Consider the following 12,208-nt stretch of genomic DNA (forward strand, 5'->3'; position numbering starts at 1 on the left):
ACAGCAAACACAGGGCACTCTGATTGGTGGCTGTGAAGCGATCATTTAAAACGATCATTGATCTAGGAAAGCAAACCCTTTCAACCCACCATGATACACTTGAACGTAGCTCGGTTGCACTGGTCTTGGAAGAACCAAGATTCAGAGATGCCATCTCTCTCCATGTGAAAGAGACCACTAGATGAACTTCCCAAACATTCTAGTGCGCAAAATAGACTTTTTTAACTTCTGGTGTTCCGGGTAGACAGAACCTGAAATGCTAATTACTTGTTTTTTAGTCATATTATGATCTCTATTAAGAAATATACTTAACTTGGAGTTGAACACATTATGTAGAACATAAATAGAGGCTGGATTGCTCCAGCCCCAGTCTCATCTCTCAACACTCTTTTCCTTCTTTCATTATATATTCCGGTCGCATTGGACTTTCACTTCTTTGAAGGTCATCTCTAAGATTTTTCTTATGCCTGGGACACTTTCTCCCTTTTAACAGTCAGGCTCCCAAACCATGAGGCCTTATTTTGGTTTTCTTACATCTGAGAAGCCTTCTCCAAAATTCAAGTTTATGGCTATATGCACCCACAGCATTCTGGTCTTTCCCTATGATTTCCTATATTGTAATGTATTTATTAGTATTGAAGTTATCTATTTATGCTGTATATATATTAAACCAGTGTTTGAATCAAGCACTCATGATAACTTTGTTTATTCTGTGCCTATGAGCAAGTTGCTTAATCTCAAAAGATAATTACAACTACCCTTCTGAATTATTTTATTAATTTAAAGATGATCATTGGTATAAAAAACCTAAATTAGTGCCCATCATGGAATTGATGCCACCAAATGGTTGCTATTATAATTACTAATTAAAAAGATATAAACTGTAGTCAAAACATTTGGTTTAACTGAAACTGCCATTTTCCTCAAAAGCCCCCTTCAAAATTTACAACCTTCGACTTTCCTCAATGTATCAGGGCTCCAGGAAGAATGTACCAGTTGGACTGAAGAAGACTAATGAAAAACCTGTGAAATGCAGATGCCACAACCTTGGTTGATAAAAATCAACAGAACTGAAGTACTTTCTCATGAAGATCTAAGACTGCAGTTTTTGCATGACTTAAACTTCAACATAAAAAAATCTCACAACTATATCATTATGATTATGCATAAATAACATTATAATAAATTAAGAAGAGACTGAAGCTGTCAAGAATTTAGTTTTGGGTCCACAATCAATGCCCGTTGAAGCAGCATTCAGGAAATCAAAGGATGCGCAGATATGTTGCAAAAGACATCTCTATAGTGCTATGCCAGGAAATCTGGAAGACAGCCACTTGGCCGGCTGATAGGAAGAAACCCATATCTGTACCCAATCCAAAGTACCCAATCCAAAGAAAGGTGACCCCACAGAATACTCAAACTACAGAACAATGTCATTCATATCACACGCAAGTAAAATTTGAATGAAGATCATTGAACAATAGTTGCAGCGGTACATTGTCGGAGATTTAGGCCAGTTTCAGAAGACGAGGTGGCATAAGGAATGTCATTGCTGATGTTGGCTGAAAACAGTGGATCTTGGCCGAAAACAGTGAATATCAGAATGATGTTCATTTGTTGTTTTATGGACTATGCCAAGCCATTAGATCATGTGGATTATGACAAACTATCGATCGTCTTAAGAAGAACAGGAATTCCAGAACAGTTCATTGTTCTCATGTAAAACGCCGATGGTGAGGCAGCTGCATAGCTCAAGATCAGGAAAGGTGTGTGTCAGGGTTGCATTCTCTCACCATACTTATTCAATCTGGGTTTCGAGCAAATAATCAGAGACACTGGATAATAATGAAGAACAATGTGGCACCAGGATTGGAGGAAGGCTTATTAACAACTTTCCACATGCAGGAGACACAACCTTGCTTGCTGAAAGTGAGGAGCACTTGCTGATGAAGATCAAGGGTTGCTGCCTTTGGTATCAACTACAACTGATTGTAAAGAAGATCAACATCCTCACATCTGGCCCAATAGGTAACACTGTTAAAAATGGAGAGAAGGTTGAAGCTGGCAAGGACTTTGTCTTATTTGAAACCACAAATAATGACCACAGAAGCAGCAGTCAAGAGATCAAAAGACGTGTTTTATTGGGTAAATATGCTGTACAAGACATAAACTTTACAGTGTTGAAAAGCAAGGATATTACTGTGAGGACGACAGTGCACTTGATCCAGGCTATGGTATTTTCAATGGCCTTATGAAAGCTGGACATTTTTGAAGCAAGACTGAAGAATGGATACAATTGAATGGTGATGCTGGCACAAAATATTGAAAGTACCAAAGATGGCCAAAAGGATAAACAAATGTGTCTTGGAAGAAGTATAGCCAGAATGTTTCTTAGAGACAAGGATGACATGAGTTTGCCTTATATACTTTGGGCATCCTCTCTGGAGAGACCAGTTGGAGAATGAGATGATGCTGGGTAAGTAGAGGGGCAATGAAAAAGAGGAAGACCCTCCATGAGATGGATTGACCCAGTGGCTGCAACAATGAGCTCGAGCATAGGAACAATTGTTAGGATGGCACAGGACTGGGCAATGTTTCATTCTCTTGTGCCGGAAGTTTATTCCGGCACATAGTTTCATTCACTATGGGCTGGAATAAACTTGATGGCATGTTACAACAACAAAGTGCGAAAAAGCCAAGCTATCCTTTTGAGGACTACAATGCACTTGATCCAAGCCAAGGATTTTTTACAAGGCCTCATAAGCATGGAAAGCATTGATCCTCTGAATATTGGTACTGGTGAAATATATTGAGTATAGCATGGACGGAATGGAAGAATGGCAATATCTGTCTTGAAAAAGTAAGCCAGCCTGTCCCTTAGAAGTGCAGGTAGCAGGACTTCTCACATACTTTGGGCATTTTATCAGGAATTTTGCCCAGAGAAGAACATTATGCTTGGTAAAACAGAGGGTCATCAGAAAGATCTCACTGAGACGGTTTGGCACAGTGCCTACAACAAAGGGTTCAAACACAACAAGCATGAGGATGGTGTAATACTGGACAGTGGTTCATTTCACTGTGGTTAGGGTCACAGTGAGTCAGGCTGACTTGTGGAGATCTAACAACATCGTTAATTTATGGTTGTCCATGAAAGAGAGCACACTTTATATACAGAATATACATTAGCTACAAATAATAATAGCAGTTATTGTTTTTGAGAGCCTAGTGTGGCTCATTTACTCTGTTGAGCGCTTTACTAAAAGTAACAAATTTCTTCTCTTTGAAACAGATTATTGCTCTCAAATGATAGATGAGGCAACGAGAAGTACAGTGCTAATCTAAGGTCACGGAGTTGGGAAGATGTTGACCTGGGGTCCCAAAAGGACAGCCTGATTGAGAGCCCTACCTTCTGCACTGATGATTATACTGGATCAAAGTTTCCTTCTCTTTGCTATACTGGCTAATAATTTTTTTTCCTGTGAATTCACTCAAAAATGTAAATTTTACTACGCTTTTTTTTTTAAGTAACTGTCTTCTGACCTCGAAAGCTCAAAGAACATGAACAAATTCCTTTCACCCTCTCCTGGTTTGCCTTCTCCATATTATAATGCAAGAAGCTCAGACTCCGGCAATATATATGCTCCATGGTGATTTGCACAAAACTGACTAAAAGAAAATGACAGGTTTTCTTTGGTGCGAAAAAGAAGTTGAATTTTTTGTGTTCTTCAATATTTCTTACTTAAACACTGGAAGTATATTTTATATATGTATGATAAAATTTATACAGTGTTCTAAAAATGGGGTTTGTTTTGTGCATGGAAATTATGTGTAAAAGGGGGAAGTGACAAGATTTAAAAGTGAATTTATATAAAAATTAAAATCTTTCATTTATTTTATTGCCACATTCCCAGTGATTTGTATCATTTCAAATAAGCCACCCATTGCTATAGAGTTGATTCTGATTCAGTGACCCTATAGGACAAAGAAGAACTCTTACTTAAGGTTTCTAAGACTGTAAATTCTTATGGGCACAGGCAGCCTCATTTTTTTTATATGAAGCAGCTGATGGGATTGAACCACTGGCCTTCCTGTTAGCCTTCCAATGCTTAACTTACTGCATCACCAGGTACTTTAGCTCTATACCTAGTAGCTCTTGAAAACATTATTCCGAGGTGAATAATTGGTTAAAAATGTCATCTCATGTTCTTGTATTCAAAATGTACTGCTATCAAGCAGATAAAAACCCCATGATTATTTTAGCTGTATTGCGTTCTCATTTTTCCAATTTCTTCTTGAACTTTGATCCTTATCTTATAAAATGCAGACATGCTCTGTTTTCAGTAATTTTACTGAGTGAACATATTTTTGTTTTGATACTTGGAAAATGTAACTGTAATAGCAATTAATATGTCGGGAAAAGGAAAGCAGCATACTGCATGAGAACCTAAAACAATTATCAGTTAAAGGAAAATTATGTTCTTGCATTTACTACCCCACAGCCCAAATGGATGCCTTCCTGGTTATCAACATGACTTAGTACTTACTGCTGTCATCACGGCAGTTTCTCTGGTTTACTTTCAGGAATATGGCAGGAATTAACTAAAATGAATGGAAATATTCATTGAAAAGTGCGTCTCTGGGTTTTTTTTTTAATGTGAAGATTTTTAGATTAGAAAGAATTACCTTACTACCTCTAAAGGAAGCCCTGGTTGCAAAGTGGGTTATGCATTAAGCTCCTAAATCAGTAGTTCAAACCCACAGTCACTTCTTGGGAGAAAGATGAGGATGTTTGCTTCCATGAAGATTTAAAGTCTTGAAAACCTATAGAGGCAGCGCTTCTCTCACCTACAGAGTCACTAAGAGTCCTATCTGACCCAATGACAGGGAACTTGGCTGGTTTTGTTATAACTCTCAGTGTGGCTGGCACTTTTATTTTTTAAATGATCAATAAACTTCTGGTAATGCTTCAGGATATAAATTCCCATTTCCCACACAAACACTAGTATTTCATTACCTTGTTAAAACAAACAACTCTTGGTATTGCTTATTGCTATGTGATTTCTATGGTACATGAAGAGTAAACTGGATGTTCATCAGTTGTTTAACTACTGACAAAATATGCCAAGTAACCAAGCTAATGAGATTAGAATCATCAGATGCAATTGATTAATATGAGGGAATACAAGGAACAGGAACAAACGCCTTCCCTTTATTTATTAAGCTGTTTTATGACTCAGTCATTACTGACATCCCCTTCTGGTGAAAGCCAATTTTGATTATTGCTTTGCTTACATATTACTCACTTGCAGCATTCGCCCTGCTAACCTAATGCCCAGTTCAAGGATCAAAGTCAACTTTATTATCTTTTTTTCTAAGACTCATCCTATTGGAAAAATTAGAAATTGACTTTTGCTTTTATCATTTTTTAAGCAAATAGGACAAGTATAGAAACAGAAACTGGGAAATGATAGCTTTTGCAACTACCACACAGAGAGATCTGTATTTGAAGCTAAACCGTGTGATAAATGACCATTCACATCTGCCTTTTCTGTTATAAGGAACCCAATTCAAAACAGCTGTCCAGTCAGCTTCCCAGAGCCTTTAGGGGTATTTAGAATTCTGCTTGACAGATGAGTTCAATAAATAAAGACTGGTGTGCTCTTCATAAATCATAACATGGCAATAGATTTTTAGTGAATGGTAGTACAAACAAGAATGGCATCTTCTTTAAAAGAGCAAAGTGGCATTGCGAATGCTTTGGAATGAGCAAAGGAAATGCTACTGAAATCATTTACACTTCCTTAGAGAATGAAGAGAGCAGCCTATTTGGGACACAACAAAGAAATGTAAGTCTTAGCTACTACGCTGCACATTCATTTCATTTCTTCCACGAAAGGCTTACAAACTATTACTTTAATAAGTGATTTCAGCATACTAGTGTCTTTTTAAACTCGCAACCTTGTTCCTTGATTCTGCGTAGTTCAGATCACATGCCAATGGTAATGCATTTTTGTTAGCATAAAACCACTGTGAAATTATTCTGTTTCACGGAAGGTGTCTGCAGACCTTTAACTAGCAGGGGTCATGGAGTGTTGTTCTCCCTTGACAAATGGTGTTTTTGTCATAATCCCTCTGTCTTGGGAATCTAGTAGCTCACACTGACCTTTGAGTAGAGAGACTGATTGTAGGAGGGCCCAGAGACTACAATGAGAAGTGGTCGGAACAGACTGAATAAAACATGTTAAAGACACTTTTGCCACAAAAGAAATGCTGTCCAGAGCATCAAGTAAAATAGTAACAAGGACATGCTGGTACCTGTATTGTCAATTTTTCACTTCACTTCTGCCTTGAATTTTTAAAATACATAAATTTAAATATTGCACCTATACTTTGACTTGTAAAGGAGACATTCAAATTCAGAACTCATAGGTGTGGAAGTGCAGATTCTTGCTGGAGGATAGCCACTCTCTTATTTCAATGTCATTTACTGACAAAATATTGATCAACAGCTTAGGTTGTACATTTAGGATAATAAACATATTTTAAAAACCAGAAGGCAGGTCAAAATGACAACTTTAAAGAGAAGAATTAGTAACAGATATCTTACTTTAACTATAAATGTATTATGCTTGGTCAAGTAGAGGGGTCAGGGAAAACAGGAAGACTTTCGGTGAGATGGATCAACACCTTATCGCTTGGCTGCAACAATGGGCTCAAACATAACTACTATGAGGCTGGCAGGGGATGCAGCAATGTTTCCTGCTGTGGGATATAAGGTCAATACGTGGTGGAACTGACTCTACAACATCTAACAATAACAACAATGTCCAAAAGGGATATGAAACATTGCATACATTATTATCTAAATAGCATAGATAATATTATACATATGCATATTGTTTACAATATATCACATATACAAACATATATATTAATCCACAGCTCTGGGGACTAGGGATGATTTTGAGTTGCTTTCTCGAATTTTACAAAGAATTTACATAACATCTATAATGAATATTATTTTTAAAAAATCAGTCAAAATAAGCATTAATTTAAAAAAATCCCTGCAGACTTAATTAAAGCCTCATTAACATGTTTCCCATTGTTGCATGACACAGGACAACCTGGTGCATAAAGCTGCCACAGGAGGTTTATTGGTGTCTCTGTAATTACACCTTTTGGGATGGTGCCTGAAATTTGCCTTACACTGAATTCTGTAACAGAGAAAGCAGATGTAGAGAACAACGCCATGGTATGTTAGTGTGTTTGTGAGTCAGCACAGAGTGGGACGAGACTACATTAGCAGTCTCTAAAACATTAATTTTCAATCAAGATGAATATTCTGGCATACACAAACCAAAAACAATGTAGCTAGCCATTTCAGTGAAAGAATTTCAAAAGAAATAATTTATAGTTCTCCCAGAGAAGCAGAATATTAGATAAATCCATGTCAAAATGATCGTTGGTTTGTTTTGATGTTTTTTTGCTCTCCACGATGGAGATAGATACTACTATTTCTGGATCATCTGTGGCAAAGCTCTCTCTTTTGTCTCAGCCTATGGAATAAGAGAATTGTTCTCTTTCTCTCTCACACTCACTTTATTACTCTAATAAAGATAGTCTCTTTTACCCTACATGTGGGGGGGGAGGTCATCCTCCCTGGTCAGTGGCCAGACCAAAGGGGGGGCCTGTTCCCTGCTGCTGGGGACAATGAGCTAAGGCTTGCGACCATTAGCTTGGTTCCTGTAGGTGGGGTTTACACCCTACTGATAATGGTTCCTATGGAGACCCAGAGAACAGGTCAAAGTTAAGCTGCCAACCTAAATCTAGGACCCGCCCATCTTGTCACATGTATCCCCACAATCCCTCCTCTTCCTATTGCCTGTATGTCCCTAGACCACCCCCTCTCATTGCTGTATAACCTATAGTGCAATCCCTTCCTGTGATGTATGTCTTTTCCTGTAATTGGTGGGCTTGCACGCCCAAAAGGTGTATAGGTGTGGGTCAGCAATAGAGATGTCTCTCTCTGGTCGTTCCCGCCCTCTCCTCTCTTCCCCCTCACTCCAGTCCTCTCTCCATGGTCCTCTTTCCCTTCCCGCTTTCTCCACGTAGACCCCCAAGCTGTGTTGAGGTGAGCAATGCTACCATGTAATGTGTCTTGCTGCATTATTATAATAGCTCTTATATCGCTCATGCTCTCGATGACTTAATATAATACTTATATAGGTCTCAATTGTGCTTACTGAACCCGTGGGTAGTAGTGGGTGGGGGGCTGCCCCCCCCCCACCTTAATACTACACTACATGGGCCATGATCTTAATCTTCAGTATCTGCTTTCCAAATGGTTAAGAAAAGAACTGGGATAAAGACAAAAACCAAGGTTTGCCTTATAAAGGTAGAATTATCTTTATCATTTAGCCCCCGATGAGCACAGAGCTTGCCCTAGTCTGTCTGATACTTTGTCTTTCCTGCCTCCCCACAGCAGTTCTGTCTCCTATGGAGATTTGACATCTTCTTGTAAACACATAGGAGCTGTCCATTAGCTTGTGGCCAGCACAACTGAGGTGAGAAAAGCACTTTTATTTATTGGTAATAAAAAAATCAAAAGGATCAACCTACACAGAAGCATATGGGGCTAAATTATTTTCACCAGAAAACCAAGTAAGGCAAAGGGGTTATGTTTGAGGGCTTGTGTTTAAAACTGGCATATATGACATCATTGATTTAAATAATTACAATCTTCCTATTAGCTGATTGGTAGACTTGACTGGGGAAAATCTACAAATAGATGTTTGTATAAACAAATTATCTATATGAAAAGGCAACATCCTCTTAGTAATGAGTAGATTTGGCCTGTGCATTGTAAGGAGATAGATTGAGGTCATTAGGAAACCAAATGAACTATATGTACAAATATGCATTTAGTGTATTTCCATTATTACTCTAAATTCTAGGCCAGTGGTCCCCAGAGATCAGTAGGATAACACAACAGGCTAATGTAAGGCAGCAGTGACTCCATGACAGGCCGAACCTCTTAAAATAGGCCTAAATTTCATTTTTCCAACCTTGGGCTTCATTTCTCTAACAAAGTCACCCTCTCCTCGGAAATGACACGGACCACACCTGGAAAGGCCCGAGTGATCACAATGACACTGACCGCACCTAAAAAGTCGTGAGTGACCACAATTGGAACGTCCCGAGAGGGGAGCCAGTCAACCAAAAAGACCTACACAGCCATTGTCTCCAGATGAATTCATTGAACTATGGGAGGGTGAGGGGGAGTAGTTTCACCCAGTTTATGTAATCTATAAGGAGAATAAAAACTTGGCTTGTGCCCCAGGCCGGGGTCCTCGTCTCGGAGGAGGGCACTATGTTGGTGTTCTGGGACTTGGGCCCTAGCTCGAGCTAGTCAATACACTCCTTTGTTGTTTGCAGCCTCGGTGACTCTGCCTCTCTGTTCCTGGGGCCAAGGGAAAGCCGGCAGTAACACTATGATTAGCCACTGGGACAGTTTTGGTGAGGTATCAGTCTTTACAAAATGTGAGAGCTGATTTCTGAATGGAACTACCAATTTCAGGATATGAAATTATACGAGTATATTTTCCATAATACAAACATTGAGACCGAATAATGCCTTGTTTTCCATCCCAAGTAGATCCCTGTGTTTTCCGTATTTTCATCCCTAAGTAAAGGAAACTAAAATCTATAGGAAAATAATTTCTTTTGTGCCCATTTAATTATTGTAAACAATCTTCAAACTTTTGATGTATGTGTTATAAAACAGTGAAGGGTAAATGGATGTCAACGTATGAAATTATTTTATTTATGTCCAAATGTGTCCAAACCGACTGCCTTCAACTTGATTCTACCTGACAGAGATTCTATGGACTTAGGAGAACTAACACACAGGGTTTGCTGTCAACAATTGTTAGGTGCCTTCCTGTGGGTTCTGACCCTCAGTGACCTTATGCACAAGAGAACAAAACATTGCCTGGTCCTGCATCACTCACAGTTGCTCATTCTTGAGCCCTCTGTTGCACATGGGGTTTACAAGGCTGTAAAGTTTTACAGGAGCAGGTGCCACGTCTTCCTCCCACAGAGAGAGAGAGATGGATTGCAACCTCTTGATCTGCAGCCAAGTGCTTCACTATCACTCCTCTGTATCCACAAATAGAGGGATTGTTATGGATACTACAAAGCAACCAAAAATGTTCGTTTTAATTGGCTCTTTTCCAAGAGTAGAATTCAGATGATTTTACATATGAATACAGGGGGTGGTGGTGGCATTTCATATTCATATGTAACACCTCTTAAATCTTACAATTCGCAAAGATCAGATCAAACCTAACATAGACAGTTGTTTTGTAGTATCAATAACAAAACCTCTGGGTTTCCATCTTTGCAAGTCCAATGTCTCCTTTGATAAATTCAACTAATATCACAAGAAAAACATAGTCTGGCCTTAGTTTCCATAGAAACACAGTTTTACAAGATGCATCTACTAAACAGTGGCATCATTTTATACTTCATCATATATATCAGTATTCAGAAATGTATTCTAAAATGACTCAAATTATTTCAAAGGCATATCTACCCAAGAGTTAATCCAATGTAAAATTTTTAAAAATTTATGTCTGATCAAATTTGAGTTTAATTATAATATTGCTAAACTATGTGTTAGAGTGTTAACTTAAGCTCTTTTAAAATAATATTCAACAGCCAATTCATATAAAATCATCATCCTAATTTTAAGCTAAACAATATTTTTAAGAGCCATTTTGCTAGAATGAAATATTAATCACCCAAACTACAATAAAAGAAAAGAATGAGATATTAAAGAACATACTCTATAATTTAAAATCCGTGTTGGTTTGCTACTTCTTTTGGAATGCATTTTCCCTGTTCAAAGTGAGAATCTTTAATTTTGCAAAAGTAATTATTACTGTCAGAGTGCCGTCTTAGACCTGCACATACTATAGGCTACGTTGGAGAATTACAAAAGTAATTTGCAATGTCCCCAAATTTGGAATTGTATATGCTGATAATACAAATGTCTTATTTCCTGCATACTTTATGTAGTCAGTAGAAATATATCCATATTAGCAATAAACTAATGGTTTATAATACATTATGACCCCCAAATATAAAAAAATATATATCACGGTATTAAATATATAAAAATTGCTTAAAATATTTCATATCCAAGTCAAAAATGATGGATAGGATCATGTACCCCAAAATGAAACACCATCTTCGAAATAACTGGCAGGAAATCCAGATTCAGGAGAGTGATTTTGGGGTGCCAACACATGCAGTAGATGACATACAAGCATCAAGCATAACCATTTCAATTAAGTAGAACTAACTCAGAATGATGCTTTCTTAACTCATCACATGACAACTACATTTTGAGCAAATATACAAAACCACAAACATTTAAGACAGAAATCACTCCTACCTCATTGAAGCCAGAGTGACTTACAGAAGCAAGGGGTGGCTATAATTCTCAATTTCTTTTTCTTGAAGTTCAAATATAGTTAATGAACAAACCATACAAACATACAAGAATTTAAATGGTAAAGGTCATTAGATTTAAAAAGCAAGATTGCCTTAATTTGCTTTACACATAAAATTTACCATGTTAAATAAACTAAAACAAGGAGCAGGAAAATTGAGTGAGATTAAATTACACAAATGAATTTTACTTTCAAGGTAAAGCATAATTGAATATCCTTATGAATTATGTATTTTATAAAAATATAGCAATTCGAAAATATATGTATACATATAGCAATTCATAGTATTGGGAGCTGATAGAGAACTAAGCTATCTCAATAACTTATTAATTTGGTTGTCTATTAGAATAATAAATAATTTTCTAGGCCTAATTATAGAAATAAACATACATACCCTGGTCTAACACTTCCTCTTCTTGTTTTGGTTGCTGTAGTAAAGAAGATTTATCTCTGTTCTCTGTGTCTATAATGGATCAAAGATGATGAGTATAAATTGGCAGTATATATTATACACTTTAACTAGTTTATTAGAAATATGCAATAAAAATAAAAATATTATTCAGAATTTGTTTCAGGAAAACAAGTTTCAAGAAGTTTATGTGCTACAAATACGCTAATTCATGCAGAAACCAGCATAGTCACCATTTTCCAGACTTGTTACTTAATAACTTATCAGACTTCTCACTTAGTAA

The 12,208-nt window shown here is 37.3% G+C and overlaps 1 protein-coding gene across 1 annotated transcript in view; it reads right to left on the reverse strand.

The window, feature by feature from the left end:
- Window positions 1-12,208, reverse strand: part of PAM (peptidylglycine alpha-amidating monooxygenase) — a 212,829-nt gene that overhangs the window by 61,036 nt on the left and 139,585 nt on the right. The window contains exon 13 of the mRNA XM_045285191.1: window positions 11,911-11,979. Coding sequence (XP_045141126.1) covers window positions 11,911-11,979 — 69 coding nt within the window. The remainder of the gene's footprint in view (window positions 1-11,910; window positions 11,980-12,208) is intronic.

Source organism: Echinops telfairi, unplaced genomic scaffold (genome assembly GCF_000313985.2).
Source record: "Echinops telfairi isolate 266 unplaced genomic scaffold, ASM31398v2 ScPeMD7_7469;HRSCAF=8507_1, whole genome shotgun sequence".
Lineage (NCBI taxonomy): Eukaryota > Metazoa > Chordata > Mammalia > Afrosoricida > Tenrecidae > Echinops > Echinops telfairi.